The sequence below is a fragment of the Manacus candei genome, unplaced genomic scaffold (assembly GCF_025592945.1).
Source record: "Manacus candei isolate 608988 ecotype Guabito, Panama unplaced genomic scaffold, ASM2559294v1 h1tg000021l, whole genome shotgun sequence".
Lineage (NCBI taxonomy): Eukaryota > Metazoa > Chordata > Aves > Passeriformes > Pipridae > Manacus > Manacus candei.
Genome location: NW_026138069.1, coordinates 897,445 through 917,220, shown reverse-complemented (window position 1 = coordinate 917,220; position 19,776 = coordinate 897,445). Strand labels below are relative to the sequence as shown.

Genomic DNA, 19,776 nt, shown 5'->3' with positions numbered 1-19,776 from the left:
AAAAAAAATGGCACATCAGAAGCACTACGTAGTGTCAATTTAATTAAAAAAATATGTTGTAGCTAAGATGCAAACCAAGATACATTGGTAATTACATCCTAAAAATTACATCACAAGAGATGGAGGAAATATTTAACTTGATTAGTAACTTGTCATTTATAATGTAATGCATATTGATTTTTAATCTTTGTTATTTCCACAGACAGTGTCTCTGTGTGTCCTATCTAATAAATGTGTACATGGAAAATGCCTGCAACAATTGTAGAAACACGTTTTGTAAGGATATTAACTTCTTACAGGGGCTTGTTACTGCCAATGTATAGTGCTTGATCCAAAGATTAACATCTTCATCAGTGTAATATCCTCTTTCTCTGTAATTAGACTTTGTTTAAGCAAGACGTGACAGGAAATGAGCCTGTGAGATGAGCATGAGGTACTAGGATAAGAATCAAGCAAATATAACTGACTTTGAGCCCCAGGCAATATATCTTTAAAAATGAGTATGATAATATTCTGAATACGTAATTGCCAATGATACAGAACACTCTCCAGAGTTACTCTCTGAGATAAATTTGTACCAATGAAATCATAATCCGCTTTTAAACAGATAATTAAATTGTTTCAAAAAGTTGTGGAGACACTCAGGTTTCACTTAAAATTGAAGATAGCTGATGTAAAGTCACTGACCTAAGCCACTGTTAAGTCAAAATAAGTGTTTTGATAAAGCTTTTTTAGCTGGTGTCTGTTTACTTTCCAAACCTGAAATTAAGGAAGTACAGTGTTTTCATATAGGATATTTTCTTTTCTCCCATTCTCTCCCTTGTTGAAGCCTATGGTTTCAGACTTGAAACTGAGGAATTAAAAGAAAGACGCAAATTTGGCAAAAGATGGAGGATGGTTTGACAAATTTGATATACTTGCCTATACCCAGAAACTGGAGTGAATGTTTTAGTGTTTAGGGAAAGCTCCAGTGTGTCATTGAACTGACCTTTGGCTCCTGGGTATTTCCTCTGATTTTCTAAAGGCAAATCCCCTTTAAAGGGGGAAAAACGGAGAAGCAAGGAAAAAAGTTCATGGCTCCCAAAATCTTAGTAAAAATCTTCACTCTCTTTCTGCCATGTGTTTCTTGTTTACTTTCAGCTTTGGTGTTTGGAATAGATCATGAAACACTTGCAGCTTACCTACTGCAATGGCATAGGCTACGGAGTGGCCTAATATTTCCCAGCTTTTTTGTACAGATACCCTACCTTGTCTCCTATCCTGCATTACTAAATAACATCCCATTCCTCAGGCATATCAGTCACACCACTGACCTTGGTGTCATCTGCAAATTTGCTGAGAGTGCAATCAATCCTACCATCTGTCACTGATGAAGATATGAAACCCCTGAAGGACACCACTTGTCCAGACATTGAGCCCATTGATCACAACTCTCTAGATGTAACCACCCTACCAATTCCTTAACCACTGGACAGCCCAGTCGTCAAACCCACATCTCTCCATATTAGAGAGAAGAACATGGAGAACTGAATCCAAGGCTTTACAGAAGTCCAGATAGACAACATCCACAGCTCTTCCTTTGTCCACTGATGTAGTCACTCCTTCACAGAAGGCCACTAATTTGGTCAGGCAAGACTTGCCTTTGGTGAAGCCATGTGGGCTGTCTCAAATCACCTCCCTGTCCTCCACGTGCCTTAGGATAACTTCTAGAAGGATCTGAGCATATTCCTCAGAATTGTCTGAAAGTCATCAAGGAACATTACTTGAAGGATCCAGATTTCAACCCAAATTATGTTCGTACAAAATCCTTTGCAGTAGCTGGTCTCTGTGCCAGGGTCATCAATATAGTAAAATTCAGTGAGGTATGTATATATCAGTTCCTCTCTTGAACTGGCCCTGATGGGGGAAGTTCTCTTAATTAATTTTTTTATCATTTTAGTAAACTCAACTTAGTGTTCTGGGGAGCACATAACAACCACCATTGATAAAGTGGGAAGTATTCAGTGCTTAACAGTATGTACACATGTATTTATTTTTAGTAGAAAGTGGGAAAAAAGATGTAGCTGTCTAGGGCTTTTCAATTGTCATCATGATGCAACAGTTGGGAAATATTCTCCAGATGTACATGTTTCACTTGAAACATCCATCTGAGTCTGACTGTCTGGAGTGTAGACAGAGCTTATAATTTGCGATTCCCTTGAGCACCTGGCAGCAGGATTTCTCCATTCATCCTAGTATTATAGCATGCTATCATTTAATTACAAAATAGTAAAAAACATCAATTTTATTTGAAATCTACTCAAGTTTAATGACTGATTATCACCTGTATTCTAAAACCATGAAAGTGATACATGTAAATTAATTTTAGTTGGAGAGTAGACTCACTAAGGGTGCATTCAGTTCTGCTTAAGATATTCTTCTATAAACTATAATAAAACCTGCTGTAGTCTTTAAGTCAATAAAAAAAGAAATCTCTGTGTGTCCCACTGTTGCTTAGACAGAGGAGTCTAAAGCAAATATATGTAAAGAAAGATTACTAGGATTATCGGAAAGTCTTTTATCAGAAGTCACTGATAGTTTTTGTAATAAAGTGAGACAATGTCTTGTCTAATGTACCTGTGTTGTATGTCTTTTTCAAGGTGTATCATGAGGCAGAACCAAAATGTTGTGCGCTGGCTCAGGCTCACACTGAATTAGCAGCAGCTACAGAAAAACTGGAAGCCTTCAGGAAAAAACTTCTTGTAAGTACTGCTTGATTAATAAGTCTCCTTCTCTAACATCTTGAGCACACCTAATTTCATTAGTTTTTTTTTATTTATTTATTTTTGTTAATGTATTTTAATTTTATTGATTTTATTACCTTATAGTTAAAACATTAAAGATGTACTCTCATTATGATTATCACTATTTTCACCAAAATGTACTGAAGAACATTCCATGGTTTGGGTAGTAGCACATGAACTGTTTATCCAAAATGATTGAATTTCCTCAAAGCCACCTAGGCACACTATAACCAATAGATTAGTAAACTGAAATGATAGTTAATATAAGCAACTGGCTGTGATTTTTACAAGGAATAAATACCAAGTGTTTATGTGAGTAATGGCCTACTGGAGTAAGAGAATAACTTCCAGAACTGGCTTTAGAAGTTCATGCTTGTTTGTGTTAATGTTTGTCATTAAACAACACCAAATCTCCTTTGATTTTTTGAAAGGCCCACAAATGCATATACACATGGGCACACACATGCACATGGAATTGGAAACTTTGATTAGTCTTTTACTGACAAGTGTCTTGTGAGTTAATTATTGAATTGAAGACCACACTTGCCATCAAGTAGCTATTGAACTTTTGAGAGAGATTATTTGTTGTTTAAGTATTCATTTAATGGAACAAGCACAACACAAAGCACTCTTGATACAAAGACATGGTATCTTCAGAGATTGTGGGTGGAAGGAGTTTCTGCTGCAAGCTAATTACTGTTACTTAGCAAAGAAAGCTTCAAATGGTTCAAAAGCTATGACATTATTTAGTTTTAAAAGACTTTGACTTGGCTTAAGACTTTTTTTGTTGGTAATATTTAGATCTGAAATCTCACAATTTAAGACATCAAGCAATAAACGAAGGCTGAACAAATCTGTAGCGTCAGGATTATTCTTACTGTTTTCTCTTGAATTAGCAATTTAAAAGAATGACTGAGATTCACTTCTTTGGAAACTCTTGGAAGCCTGTGAGTTATGGTTATTTGAGAATTTCATTCTTTATTTAAGCAATTTCCTCTTTTTTCTCCTACTGTTGTAGTATCCATTTTTTTCTTGTTCTGACAGGTTACTGATGCAGTTTTAATGGGTAAACAAAGATGGCTTTTACCATTTCACTTCCTCTTCTGACCCCTCTGACCTCCATCCCAAAAATCCCATCATCACCTATAGCAGATATTTGGCTACCATATGAAACAGCCTTAGCTGTGTGACTTTGGAGTTGCCCATTCAGGTCAAAATGCATCTGCCCTAAGGAAGCTTGTATCTATGCTAAAAGACAGCTTTACAGAAGAATCATGGTGTTGTTTTTTTTTGTTTCACAAATCTCTACTGATGTATGTTTATTAAGTGCAAACACTTACTTTTAGACAAAAATAGCCTTTTAGTGGTGTTTTGGGGAGATTTTTTTTTTTTACTTATTTTTAATTCACAGCAGTCACCCCTGAAACTTATGGAATGTTTTATTCTTTTAATGTGTTCCTATGAGAAGAGCACCAATACATCTCTCTTCTTTGACTGACAGTATCTCAAAGAAGCCTTTCCTGGTTTAGTTGACCTTGCAGTTCAGTCAGCCTCCAACTTTGAATCATCCTGTGTTTTTATATTTATTTACTTTCCCTTTCCTCTCCTCATGAATTTTTCTGAAGGTTGTTAGTAGCGATTTTTCTCTCTGCTATGCCTAGTTCCTAGTAGGAAGAATTCTGCACCACAAAGTTGCAATTCCTTTGCAGTAATCTGTTTCCTGTGTTAGGCCAACAGTTGTCATGCTGTCATTTAATACAAATATTTTTCCTAGTCACTGTATGTTCAACCAGGATTATGTTTACATGGTGGGAGGATCCTATTAAAAATATTATTTTTATAATTGATTCATACCCTAGCTGATCCACCTGATGAACTTTTTAAAGGACCTGTAGCTGTAATTTTCAATTCTTCAGTAGATATTACTCATAACAATAATAAGCTCCAGAGCTATGAGCTCATATTGTTGAATGAATAACTCTATAGTTGGTCAAATTCACTGGTAGTGATAAATGCAAAATAATATATATTTGAACTTTTTATGACTACTTCTTGATTGCTCTTCATTCACTAGTGGCTTAGAGAAGATGTGGAGCTGATTGTGAAGAATTCAAAGAAAACTTTGAAGTTAGGCCAGTATTGAGCTGAGAGTACCTTTTAGCCTATACCATCTTATGATTCCAAAAATAAAACAGAAATTTAGTTTGTCAAGTAATATTTTGCAAGAAGATGAACTTCAGTGGAAGAATAAAAAGGAAATACTTGTGTGTGCAGTGTATATATTATGTATGCTAAAATGTATTTGTGATCCCGAAGAGAGCAAGTGGTAAGAGAGTGTTATATAGTAAAAACTCCTGCATACTTGTCATTCAGGAAAACTTGCTTTTGACTTGATTTTTGTAACTGAGTTGTGACTTAGTCCAGAATTTTGAAGATGCCAAGAAGAGATTCAGTTTTTATATGTGAAAACCCTTAAAAAATTTATGCACTTACGTAATTTTGTCTTAATCCACCATTTCCTTACTGAAGATTATTGACAAATTTTTTTTTTTTAAGGCAAATTATTCCTCTTGGTCATTTCTATATTTGCTTCTTGGGGCCCACATATTGCATGTTATCTTTCAGGAAGAATATACAGTCACCATTTTTAAGTATTCTACTATACAACCTCTAATTATTTCACTTTGAAAGCCTCAGTTACAGTGCAATTCTTTGCATAGGCCAATGCAAAATATTGTTCATTCAAGTGTCTTGCAGGTTCCAGCTAGGAATAGGATGCTTATCTAATGTGTCATGCTTTTTTCCATTTGTGAGATGATTGAAGTTACTAATTTCTACAAGCCACTTACCTATACATATGCTATATCCAAACAGGGTATGCTGTGCATAAGCTTACATGCACTTGAACTAACAGTGATTTATGTATTTATTGTACTTACGGAATGAAAACCATGTAATTCCTTGTTAGCTGAGAGAATTTAAAATGTTATTTAAAGAAAATATTTGAAAGTGATTGAAGTAAGCTGATTTTAATTACATGTTTAATTTTATCTAATAGCTGTATGGCAGACTAGAAATGATCAAAGCATCTGTAAGTAGTGCATAACGTGAAGGCACATGCTCATAAAAGCCATGGATAGTTTCCACAGGACTCTCAGCAAGAAGGAAAAAAAATAAATTGCAGGTTAGCTTGCAAACCAGAGCTTGCAACAAGAGCTTCAAACAATCTATGAACCTTAGAAGAAAGTTTATTATAGAAGAATTATAACAAGTTGGGGATGTAATACCCACTTCACCTGTAGAATATTCTGTGACTGACAGATGCATTTCCTCTGATGGTTAGTGCCCAGTTTCCTACCTGTGAAATGTTAGAGAATGATGAGAGGCTGAGTTCATTAGTAGGGTTCAGTAGATGGAATGAGCTCTGCAGACTGATGGTCCTAAGTGTCAGTGATGGCCCTAAATGTTAGCTCAGTTGGTTAGAGCATGTTGCTAATGGCGGGAAGGTCACAGGTCCGATCGTTGCTAATGGCGGGAAGGTCACAGGTCCGATCCCTGTACAGGTCCTTCATTTTGGAGTTGGACTCAATGATCCTTGTGGATCCCTTCCAACTCAGAATATTCTGTGACTCTGTGGCTGGTGAATACAGAAGAGTATCCTTTCCTGTCTTTGCATTTTGCTTTTTAACAGAGTTGACACTCATTAACTCCGTGAAAGCAAACACTTTTGTTTTAAACGTAGTTACAGCTGGCATTTCACAGTCTCCACTTTGCTTTCTGGGCTCAACCTTTTTCGCCATCTAAACATGCACAACATGGTCAACAGTGAATAAATTTGTCTGTAGATTTTCATCCCTATTCGATTATCCTGAACTGCACTGTTCAACCTTACATTTAAAATCAGCTCGACTTCCTCAGCTGAAAACTTGTATTAATCCATATGCTAAAGAACATGATGTACAACGTGATGTTTCATGGGGAGGAATATTATGTACAGCAGTAGCATTAACCAGAATGAGCTGATAAAAATATGCAAATTCATCATGAAAAATTGACATTTTGCTGTCATCCATTTTTAAAGTTAGAATGAAATGCTGTATACATATCCATCCGTATTCTTCGATTCTTCTAGAGAGTTTCACATCTAGCAAAGTTCAGCAGCTCCATTTTTCCAACCATGGTACTTCTCGATCTGCTTCATTTAATTCTTCATTCAGTATTTGGTAGTGTGCACCCCTGCCCTATGCAACCTGTTCCAACTGGCTTGTGTCAGGCCGACTTTTAAAGGTGAGATTCACTGTGTAAGGAAGTCTGTTAAATTAGTATAAAGGGAAGGCAAACTTGGATTTTTTTCGGGGAAAAAAAAAGAACCATGCAGGCACTTCTTAGCAACAACTACCTAGATTTTATTTATCTTAGCTGCTGATAATGCTGCGTACCCCATCAGCCTGTAGAAAGCTCTTTTTCCTTATTTGAACTGTGTGCTTACATAGTCCACAAACACAAGAATTCTCATAATATTAAAGGAAAGTCACTCTCACTATATGGACATTCTTCTGTATCTCTCTATCTGGGCTGTCAGCTGACTGTATCCAGTCTGTGGGAAGTTGCCCCTTTTCTTCAGTTCATTTCTTGCCCTTTTCCCTTCCAGTCATTTATTTCCCTCTCTCTTTCTATCTTCCTCTATAAGTTTTCTAAAGAATAAACTTGAAGGCAGAGCATCAGATATTAGTGACCTCTGGTCCTGCTTTCATGTATTCTCTGTGCTCCCTGACTCATAATTCAGCTTCTTTCTGTTGGCAAAGAGAGAGAGGGAAGGAGAGCTGTACATATTTTTCATATGGAAGTTTTTGTGGCCAGCAATTCTCAGTGATGATAATTGGTCCAGCAGTTAGTAATAAATAATAAATCTTCAGTCTAGGCAGCACAGTTAAACTGATCTCCTTTCACTTTTCATGGGTTCCAGAATATATCTTTAAATGAGAAATGATGAGGGAATTGAGTGCATCCTCAGTCAGTTTGCAGACAACACCAAATCAGGAGGGAGTGTTGACCTGCTGGAGAGTAGGAAGCCTCTGCAGAGGGATCTGGAGAGGCCGGATCGATGGGCTGTGGCCTAATGTATGAGATTCAAAAAAGCCAGGTGCTGGACCCTGCACTTGGAACCTATTGGGTCACAACAAACTTATGCAACACTACAGGCTTGGGGCAGTATGACTGGAAATCTACCTGATGGAAAAGGACCTGGGGATACAGATTGACAGCAGTCTGAACATGAGCCAGCAGTGTGCCCAGGTGGCCAAGAAGGCAAATGGCATCCTGACCTGTATCAGAAATAGTGTGACCAGCAGGATCAAAGTAGCAATTGCCCCCCTGTACTCAGCAGTGGTAAGGCTGCATCTCACATCCTGTATTTGGTTTTGGGCTCCTCATGACAAGAAAGACATTGAGGTACTGGAGAGTGTCCACAGAAGGGCAACAAAGCTGGTGAAGGGTCTGAATCAGAAGTCATATGAGGAGCACCTGAGGGAGCTGGGGGTGTTTAACCTGGAGAAAAAGAGACTCACGAGGGACCTTCTTGCTGTCTATCTGAAAGGAGGGTGTAGTGAGGTGGGAGTCGGTCTCTTCTCCCAAGTAACAAGCAATAGGACAAGAGCAAATGGCCTCATGTTGTGTCAGAGAATGATTAGACTGCATATTAGGAAAAGTTTCTTCACCAAAAAGGGTTCTGAAAAACTAGAACAGGGTGCCCAGGATGAATCACCATCCCTGGAGATATTTAAAAGACATGTAGATGTGGCACTTAGGGACATGGTTTAGTGGTGGGCTTGGCAGTGCTGGGTTAACTCAATGATCTTAAGGTCTTTTCTGACCAAAATTATTCTATGGTTCTATGGACAACATTATAATAAATATTGTTACAGTAATTTTATTTAATGGCAAGTATACACAGGCTGGTACCAGTACAGTGTGTAATTTTAAACATTTTAAAAGTTTCAAAGATGATTAAACATACTCTGTGGGAGATCATGCCTACTAATCCTTTCTCGCATGTTAAAGTTTTAATATACCATAAAGTCCAACAATTGCTATATATTTACAGTAAATTGAATGAAAATATGGTTAGGAAATAGGAAAAAAGATCGTTTCTTCACAATTATTTTATAATTTATAATTTATGTCTTCAAAATTGTTTTATAAGATTTTGAGTGAAAATAAATCAGATTTCCATTCTTCATGAGACTAGTTATCTGATAAAAATATTTGTGAGAATTATGATTTTATATTCACATGTGTATTACAATAAGTATGCCTAGACTATGCAAAAAAATAAAAATAAGAGAAGTAAAGTTCAGTAGTGTTAAGGCTAAAATGTTGGGACAAGTTCATCCTTTTTGTGGATGTGGTGCAATTTGTATTATTTATCATTACAGTCATTGATATTAATACATGAGAGAATTTAACATACACTGTGCCTGAAAAGGATTATACAAGGGCATTGTCCAGCAGACTTGCTATGGAGAGTAATGGCTCTCTGCTGTGATTTGTGGAGCATAGTTCCCTGGCACTGACTTTCTCAATGACAAGCGTTTTTGAAATATGTGATTTATCCCATAGAGTTTGGAGTGCTGGGATATAAAATGCAATATTTAATTCTGCTATTGCAAGACTTTATTTATGTTACATGATATGAAAAAGTAACAAAAGGGAATGGTGTCTTTTAAAGTGACAACTTTCCTATTCTAAAATCATAGGACAAGCAGTACTCTGATAGAGGAGACTATTATGTATCAAAAAACCAAATCCCACAGAGATGTTGGGGCATTCCTTGCTGTTTGTCTCACTTTCTCATCTTTACTACCTGAGCCTTTGATGGATGAATGTACTTGAACAATAGTCAGATCTATGTTATCATGCAGGCAAACTTGAGATGTCTAGAAATAAGTCTCTCTCAAAAAAGAGTAGAGAGCTGTTACTGTGTTCATTCTTCTTATGTCTTGAATGCTAGACTGATGAAATTTTACTTACAGCCCAACTCTGTGAGATGCCCTTATTGAGTATAAGTCCTCATTAGTCTCTCAGTTTGAGATCCATCACCATTAAAAAGTGGATTGGCTGCTTCATTATCCCTAAAGAAATCAAGTCAGCCTTCTGTATTAATTTGTAAGGTGCAGCTTTCCCCCTTTGCCAATTCACTTCTTATTTTTAATTTATAAATAATTTTTTAATTTCCTGGTTGCACACCACCAATTCAAGCACCAAACATGGCAGAAGAGATCTAAATCTTTGATCCTGCAAAATCACCCAGCTTTTGTGGAGGTATGCACTCCTTACTGCTGTTGGAGTTCTTTCATTAAACCTGAAACAGGAAAATTTTGTCCTAAAGTGGAACTACCTGTTGTTAGCTATGTGGTTACTCTACAGAAATAAAACAGTTTGAGGCAACTTGCACTGAGGTATGTGCAAGTATGAAATCCCTGAAAGCAAAGCAGGGGCATGTTGCTGCCTTCTGAGCAGCGTGCGTAGAAATGTTGTAAAAGGTCTTTGGCCAAAGTGCAGATCAGCATGCAGGAGATCTGCCTTTTTTCTGCCACTAGCCATTCTGTCTGCCCATGAACAAATTGCTAAGTCATCCTATGTCACCATGCCTATATACAAAATGAAAATAATAATTCTGTTCTTGCACTGTTTTGACCTAAATTGTTGTTAGAGTATTGTGCCAGGAGCTGCAGAAAGAACACAGAATAGCAAAACCTTTCCTCTAAAGTTTGCATCCTTCAGACTTAAAGGTACTGTCTACAACTATTGTCATTAAAATATATTATTTAAAATAAAAATAATAATAATTAAAAAAAAGAAACCCCCCCCAAAAAAAACTTTAGGCTATACTATTTACCCATCCCTTTTCTGCGTAAGCTCACATCTCCACTCGACAAAGCAGTTGAAGACTAAGTCCAATGTCAAGATGATGTGAACTGAACAAAAAAATTACTGAGCTAGCCAGCAGGTTGGTCAACTGACTTGATGTAAAAAGATTTTGCCTGAGTGGTCATCCTAGTGTGAGTTTTCAAATAGTTGGAATGTTCTGTTGAGCATGAGGTTAAACTTAAATTTTTGAAGACTGTGTGGGGAAAAAGGCTGGGGGAGTGCAAGGCAGGAGGGGGATGACAAAGGTGACAAGGTGACCCTTATTAGAAATCATTTAAATTTTTAAAAAAGACCCAACCAAACAACCCCAAACCACAAATAAACTCACAACAAAATCCTGAGAAGTAAAATGTGCTGTACCATAATTTTATCTCCTAAAAATCAAGTATTGCTGAGAAACTGATTTTGGCATGATTACTAGAGAGAAATCTTGGTAACTAAGTCACTACATTTATATACAACTGTGAACACATTGTGACAGCCTGGGCAGCTTCTAGTTAATGAGCAGAAAGACTGAATAATCCTCTAGGTCAGGATGGAGTCGCCCTGCTCTGCCCCTATTGCACTTTAGATTGCAAATAAGTGGAAGGCACCAGTCAGATATTATTTGCTGATTGCTTTTGGTTTTTTCCTCTTTTACAGAAACTATTAATTTTGAAATAATAATGAAATGTATTTATGTTAAAATTATATATATTTCAGTGTGGTTATTAGCTTTATTTGCAGACAAACATCATTAAAGCTAACACGTGCCTGTTTAATGGCCAGTAACCATTCAAGTCAGCCTCAGCATTGCCACCATTGCTGAGCAGTCTCTCTTAGGACTTTACAGAAATGATGCTGTCTCAATTCAACATCTAGAATTTTAATGTCCTTTTTGACAAATAAGTGTATATGACAGGAAATAGAAAATACAAAGAATATTCACACTATTGTGTGAGTTCCCAAGGCAATCTGAACAAATATTTTAAGTTGGATTTCTTAAAATCCTTCTGACCTTGCTTTCTAAGTTCATAGTGTGAATATCTTTGTTTCTGCAAATCTCTGAGCAGAGGCTAGAAATCAAGATTAAATCAGTTTGGAAAAATTATTGAAAGAGTATAAAGCTATCCAAAAAACCCAATGCAGATCAATTTTTTTACCTGATTTTGAAATTAATATGCTAGAAATGTAAAATATGTAAATAATATTTTCTTTGGGAGAAAAACAGTGAAGGTGATGTATGATCTGCACATGAAAACTTTTGTTTGCCCCAGTACACCTGGGACGGTCCCCATTGGTCTGACCTTGCAGACCTCTAAATCCTCTGGAAGCTCTGTGGAAGTCAATGGCCTTCACCCACAGCTAGTCTCCAGGTCCTGGATTTGAAGATTTACACATTGTTAAAAGAAGTTTATCTCCAAAATCTGAAGTTTTATTAGTGATTTTATTTTGTAAATTAAGGGGGAAAATATTTTAAAGGATTAATTGAGAATGTCAAGCCTTTTCCTCTGAGAGTAAATTCTTTTTGACTAGAAGAGGAGACAGTTAACTTCTGAAAAGCATCAAGACTGATGATTTTGTCTATATAGCATTGACCTGGAAGCTCAGCCATTCAGACTAATAAATCAGGCAATTTATATTTAATCATTAACTAACTCCCGAGCTGAACAGCTGTTCAAAATTAGAAATGGGTCACCCCGACCAGGATGACATTACAGGCAATCTATAATGCATTAGAATAAAATTATAGTGATTTTTAACTGTCTGAAAATTTATTACACTGCATGTTACAACTCTTAAACTCTTGTTAGCCAATGTCACTAGTGATTTATGGTGCTTGGCTGGTATGGTAAAATTACTGAAGATTTAAATAGACAATCATTCTGTGTTTAGTAAATCTTCAAATTTCAAAGCTATTTTGGAGAATGAGGTGGGTGCTCTTTATTGTTTATGACTTACCAGTTAGTGACAACAAGAAGAGAGAATGGATAAATCAAAAAGCCCTCTTGTAAATTAATGGATTTATTGTCTTGTTGCCTTCAGTTAATAATTTAAAGAAAAATCCAATAACTTCTGTAGGCAAAAATGGATGTCTAAAGCACTTCAAAACAAAACTCCTATATTGCAAAGGTTGCTGTTAGAGCCTTCAACAGGAATGGTCCTTTACATGTAATTTGTTGGGCATCTTTTATGAATGGAATTGGGGTTTAGGAGGCCTTCACACACCAAGTTCCTGTGTTTACACTGTGAAACATTTACATGATAGCTCTTTTAACCACATACTTTGATTAAAGACACTTTTTTTTTCTTAGTGGCTACTTTATATTCCTCTTTTATAACAAAAGAGTCTGAGTCTTCTGTGATCATAGAATTCTGTGACTGTCTTCACAAGGGAGGATGTTTAACCATTTCAGTAAATATTTCTGATTTTTCTGAAAAATATCAATGGAAAATACTTAATGAATAAAAATTTAACAATTAGTTTGTTACTCTGTTTGCATACACATAGAAAATTATATTTTAAATGAGAGTGAGTTGTTATTTGATTTTATAATTTGTACAACTTTCAAGAACAAGCACATCTAAGAGTATTATTTAAGCTCTTAGGCAGCTGACACCAACAAAAAACAAGCATTTAACACAAAATTATATGAAGTATGGAGGATACATCCTATTCAGAGATTTTCATCGATATTTTATTGCATCATATAAAGGACTGGAAAAATATTTGATTACTGTTATTGCTCTGAAAAACAAATGTATGCATGGACATACAGACAAGTGTCTTTATGGGTAAAGAACAGTCCTTATAAAGTGCTTTCCTTCTTTCATCCTGGCCCTTGCTTTGCTTCAGTTCCTCTACTCACTGGAGAATGATTTCCTGAGGTTTCCCTGATTGAAGTGAATAAATTGTGAAACTAGTTTATCTGAAGTATTTCAAACAAGACAAACAAAGAAGAGATGTTATGGCAGTCTATTCAAATTTTACATCTAGAATTTTATCAGTTTGAAGATGACTCTAATGGATGATCAATTTTTACCTTCCTTTCCATGCTGAAGCTATTTGAACATGCATTCATGCATACATTCATTTCTTTGCTGGGAATTGCATACACAGAACAATCAAAGGTTAATGTGCCAAATACTGCTAGTTTGGGTTTTATGTCATGGCACACATCCCAGGTGAAAAAGAGATGATTCATGTCTTAAACATTAACTTTCTTTAAAGAAGATGCATTCATTTTTCTAAAATCCTTTAGCCACCATTTTGACATTTTATGGCAGGTTGTCTTTATAACATAACTGGAATAAAATGACAGCTTTCCACATAGCTACTTATAAGAAATCATCAATATTTGAGACCATTCCTGACTATTCATACAAAATATTCCAGGGTAAGTGTGGTTAAGATAACCTCTCCAGAGTGCACAAGGGAAATTGGGTTTCTCTGTAGGAAAAAAAATATATGAAGAACTTTGATACTATCATTGCAACTGGAAGGAACCTTCTGAGATAATCCACTCCCACTGCCCAACCTGGTTGTCCAGCACCATGGAAATTCTACAACCTCTCTGGGTGACCTGTGTGTTTGGCCACCCTCATCTTTCCTCCTGTTATAATTTCAAATCATTACAGCCTTAACTGAGTAAAACGTCTGGAGCTATTAGGTAAAAGAAGGCAGATAAATAAGAGTAAAAAATCCTGCAAGTCTTCATAGAATGATTTGGGTTTGAAGGGATCCTAAAGATTATCTGTTACATCCCCCCTGCCATGGGCAGGGACACCAACTCTGCTGCCTTGATCCTTCCCTTGGAAAAAAAAGTGTGAGAAAAAAAGGTAGAATTTACATCTTTATTGAGGTCAAAACATCTTTTTCTTTTTTTTTCTTTCACCTTTTCTGAATGCTGCTGGAAATCCTTGCACTGGCAGTAGTATACCAGATGCTGCCTATATTGCAGTGTGCCCACCATGCTGTATCTGATCTAGACAAAACTGATTACTGAAAAAAGTCTGTAGATAGAATGTTTGATGAAGAGTTCTATCCTATTGTTTTCAGCTTCAAAAGTTTCAAATCACCACAAGAAAGTATGTATTGCTTCCAGCATTTGCAATCTTTGGAAGTGTATCTCTTGCTGACAGAGTACTTCTCCTGCTGTATTTTGTGTGCTTCAACTTTTTAATGTGGAGATTAACATTAAACATTCTGTCACTTCCATGTTGCTCAGGAGATAATGTTTTCCAATTTTGCTGTGAAGTCTGAAAAACATGTATTTGAGTTAGTCCATTGGAAACCTCAAAGCAAAAAAGAAAACTTTATGTCGTGGTATCTTTCTTACTAGCAGCACTTGTGTTTTTATTTTGGACCCTTCTCAAAAGAGTAACTGATGGGGCATTTCTGTATTCCTTTTCTAAAGGCAGAAAAAAGTAAAATTTACTGGACAAAATGGGAGTCTCAGGAGCCTGCTTTGTTAAAGTTGCTATCTTTCAAAAATTTGAAGTACAGATCTGGTATTTGTTTTCAGTATATGTATATATGCACATATATGTATATATATGCACTAATATATATATGTGTGTATATATATATGTATGTGTATATATATATATATATATGCATGCACACACACATACTTTCTTTAGATTACAAGTATATTCTGAGTGGCATGAGAGAGAGAGAGGTTCTCTTGGGCAAAAAAAAAAATCCCTTCCCTTTCCAATTCTCAATGCTGAAGTCTGCTCTTTATGACAGCTTTGTAACAGTGAAAGTTATAAAAAGTGATAGACCTGTACAGAGAGACCTATTCTGCTTAGCTTTTCAGGTCTAGAAAGAGTATGTAGTTATGATAATTCCCATTTTTCTGTACAAGGAGAAACTGATAGTACTCAGTAAATGCATGGATGTTCTAATCCTTAGGGTTGTCTTTGCAAAGCTTTCTTTCCCCTTACTTGTGAAGCCTTGGACTATTCCTTTCTTCCTTGCTGCTGCAAATGCTCATCACCTCTTCCTACTTGTTTCCTATATTCACTGTGTTGCCTATATTTCCATACTGTTTATTAATAGTCATGTATAGAAGGAACGCCAAGTTGTTCTATGCCATGAAGTATCAGCTTTGTGCAGATACAGTGACAATAGAGGTATCTATATGTTAAAATATTTTCCTTGCATTGTGTGAAAATTAATATTAGGAACCCTGATAACACCCCAGTGCTAGTGTTTTTCACAAGGAAGTATTTCAGCTCATAGAAATAATTGTATTACTTGCCTTACAGTCCAGAGATAAAACAAATCATGTTTTCAGTCTTTTGATATATTTAGATGAATGTATTACACATGGAAGATAGATATGTTGCATGCTTGCAGAGGGCATTGTGTGCCTGTTGGGACTTTTGTTCCTGTATTTTCAGCAAATTCATCAAAAGTTAGGTTTATTTTGGGCTCAGGGAATAGAATCAAGGGTTAGACAATTTAAGGTGGTATGCATTTTGTAATAATATGACATTGTGCCACAGAAACTGCACTAGAGGTGTGGTGCCATTCTTATTACTAATAATCGTGCAGTTTTGGCTCAAATTAAATATATGTAATGCTTTTAATTTAAATGACCACCCATATACATGGGTTATTTTGTTTCAGTGTGTACTTTTAAAAGATGCTCCAGTCTAGTCTGGAGCTCTAGTCTGAGGACTAGACATGTCCAGGGAGGAGGAAAATTTTGATGGAAGAGTTTTTAAGACACTTCTGAATGGGAGAGAAGATTGTTCAGGCTTAATACTGATGATGTTTTCCTTTATTTATAGGTTTTGAATTCAATCCAAAACCCACAAATAAGGAAGTCTGGGATAACACCATGAAGGAATTGGTGGGGGTTTGCCCTTTGCTTCAGCAAGTAAAAGATCAATTCCAGGCATCTGGTATAGAGCTTCTGTTATGCTTCCACGAGCCACTTTTGTTTTTTCCAACTTAGTTATTCACTCTCTCTTACTCTGCATTAGGCACTTCCCTTCCCACCCATACCTGTTCGGTAAGCACTGATTTCAGATGGTCCATTTCTTTTTTATTTCATCTCCTTGTAAATGCCTGTGACAGTGTAGCATCCAACAAGCATCACTGTCTGATGGCTGCTCTATCACAGCTTCCTTCTTAGTGAACAGGCGCTCACACAAGAGCATTGCTGTACCTGGCACCCCACAGGCTGCTCCAGGGCTGCGTCCGCCCTCAGAGATCATCCCATTCTCTGGCTTTTGAGCATAGCTGAACTATATTAATAAGATGCCTTGGGAATCCTGTTTTTATAATTTTTGTGTGGATAAATACTGATTTATGTTCCAGAAATAGCTACTTGAGAGCATACATAAGTATTGAATTTACACTATCAAGATACACTGAAATTTATAATATACAGTGGTTTTTTAATATTATTGAACTATAAATATTTTTATGAAGTGAATATCTTAAGAGAAAACACGGTTTTTTGAATCTGTTATAAATATGATAAACTGCTTCTCATCACATTTCCTAGAATATTCTTTTGCATTTGAAACTCCACAGGGATCCTCCTTACTTTTCTGCCTTACTTTAATTATATCAACCCAATTTTCTTGTGCATTGCACTGAGTCATGTCTTGCTACTTGGTAACCTTGCTGGATGATTATATTCCACTCTGATTCAAGAAGGTTCCTTTTCCTGTGATGGAGGGCCTGGACCCAATTGCCACAGTGACGGATGATGCTACGATTGCAGCATGGAGTAACGAGAGACTGCCTGGTGATAGGATGCCAACAGAAAATGCCACTTCTCTAAGAAACTGCGAGTGCTGACCCCTGATGATAGATCCCCAGCAACAGGGAATTAAATGGATAAAGAATACATGCGGAGCTGACCTTAAGTCACACGTCTAGGACAGAAAGGGTATGTGCGCGCTGAAGAATTGGTTTTCATGTTTACTGCCCTCAAGTTCCCCTAATTTTTGTAAGGGATTAGTGTTTGTTGGAATGCACTTACCTAAAGACTTGAAATATTGCAACACTCTGCTTATTTATCCATAGCATCATTTTCCATTTAAAAAGTTGCTTGAAAGGAAACTTGCTATTTGCAAGTGTTGGGGAGGATATAAAGTGGAGGTTGGAAAGAAAGTGGAGGTTGAGGTGCACTTCTTTTGAAGGGTAAATTGCTTTTTCAATCGTTAAGATGTAAAGCTGGATGATATGACCTTACTTATCCTGTACACTTTAGTTAGCAGAACACAGCATGTGCACCTCACAGAGGGAAAGATTCAACCCACTGTGCAGCATCCAAGGCAAAATATTACTGAATTATATGTAAGTTGATAGCACTAGCATGTAATTGATCTGTTCATATATTTTCTTATCTTTACTTAGATTTAGGGAGATAATGCTCCATTTCAAAGTTTATTGTACTAAATTCCAGATATAACACACAATTACACAACGCAGTAAATGTTCATAGCAATGCCTGATTTTTTAAATACATCTTAATCATCTAACCCATCTGCTTTGGATGAGCTCTTTTCCCTCACCTGCCTTGATTTGTTTTTCATTCTTTTCCAACCCATACAAATAATTGTGATTTTTTCCATTTAGACCCTGTAATACCCTGCTATGTGAAGCTGTATTGTCTACTTACTTATCCTTACATTTTTATCTACTCCTTTTTCCATGCCTGTGGAAACAGAGTTCTCCCAAGCTATTCAGATTCTAACCCTTCGAGAAAGTATTTATTGTTTAGATGAGGATATACCAAAAGCTGTAACACAAAAACATAAAATGTAAAAATAATAACAAAAGATGAAATACATATGTGCTCCCCCAACATCTCTATGTTAATTCCAGTATCTTCAACGTGGGACTGTACCCTCATATTTACTTATAAGAAAAGCCTCAGCAATATATTTTTTGTTTAATATGAGGACTAGCAAGAGCATAGGTTGAAAAATGTTGAACTCAAGACTGTCAAACTCTCAACCACTAGGAAATTCTTTGTGAGCAGTTTTGCATGGGTTAATAATGCTCTTTTATGAAAAGTCTACATTTTTGTTATATAAATGAAATCTTTTGATAACCAGCATTTATCTAATATTTGAGGGGTTTATTTATTTATTTTTTCAGGTCAAGTTTTCTGAAGACCATTGAAAGAGCTTTGGCTTTTGATGAGACTGTACTAATTGAAAACATGGGTGAATCTATTGATCCCATACTTGATCCCCTGCTTGGAAGACATATAGTTAAAAAGGGAAGGTACATATGTTTGAGTAATCATAATTTTTCCATGACAACTGGATCTATATTGCTTTGATTGCCACATTTTGCTTACTGCTTCATAACACTTCATGAAATAAATTATTTCTTTTTAAAATGCAATGACTAAAAACTGGTGATGAGTGGATATAAAAATGTTTATATCTGCATCTGATTAGATAGCAAAATTCTCAGTTTGCAAATTGAACTCAAAATACAGTACAGACGTATGTGTTTCTCAAACTAAGGTGGAAATCTTTACTTTTTTTTACTCCAAAAAAGGGTTAAAACAAGGACGAGCAAATATTATAGTTTGGCTCAAAAGAAAAGAAAGTATTTAATTTTCTTGTTAGGCATCTGTAGCAAAAGGGAAAATATTGGAAATTACAGGCTAGATTTGGATTTAACAATATAGGGGTTTCCAGCTGCAAAATCCGCTTTAGAAAGCTGTGCCTCTGCTTTGCAGTGAATTACCATAACTGCTTTTTGGGCCACCCCATGAAATAAATCAATGAACTGGTTTAAAAAGAAAAAATAAGAAACAAAACCAAAAGCAAACAAACAAACAAAAACCCAAACCAAAACAAATGAGTAAAGCTACTGAGGAAAAACTAATATGGTAGAACGTAGGGCAGAAGGGCAGAAATGAGTAAGCCAAAGATGGCTTACGTTGGTATTGCCAATCTTCCATGCATCAAACCAGTCCAGTTGATCATGCTCACAAATCCATTGAGGCAGATGTCATGGTGGTGCTAATGTCTCCTCAGTTTTACCTAGAAACATAGGCTGTTAGCAACAAAACTCACATACCCCATTTCTCATGTG

General features: G+C 36.2%; 2 protein-coding genes across 2 annotated transcripts in view; one reads left to right on the top strand and one right to left on the bottom strand.

The window, feature by feature from the left end:
- CDCA7L (cell division cycle associated 7 like) overlaps nucleotides 1-19,776 on the bottom strand; it is a 147,705-nt gene that overhangs the window by 82,066 nt on the left and 45,863 nt on the right. The gene's annotated exons all lie outside the window — the stretch shown is intronic.
- DNAH11 (dynein axonemal heavy chain 11) overlaps nucleotides 1-19,776 on the top strand; it is a 49,427-nt gene that overhangs the window by 27,031 nt on the left and 2,620 nt on the right. Inside the window, exons 5-8 of the mRNA XM_051785960.1 lie at nucleotides 2,640-2,741; nucleotides 16,494-16,717; nucleotides 17,368-17,605; nucleotides 18,823-18,951. Of these exons, the coding sequence (XP_051641920.1) occupies nucleotides 2,640-2,741; nucleotides 16,494-16,547 (156 nt within the window). The 3' untranslated portion in view covers nucleotides 16,548-16,717; nucleotides 17,368-17,605; nucleotides 18,823-18,951. The remainder of the gene's footprint in view (nucleotides 1-2,639; nucleotides 2,742-16,493; nucleotides 16,718-17,367; nucleotides 17,606-18,822; nucleotides 18,952-19,776) is intronic.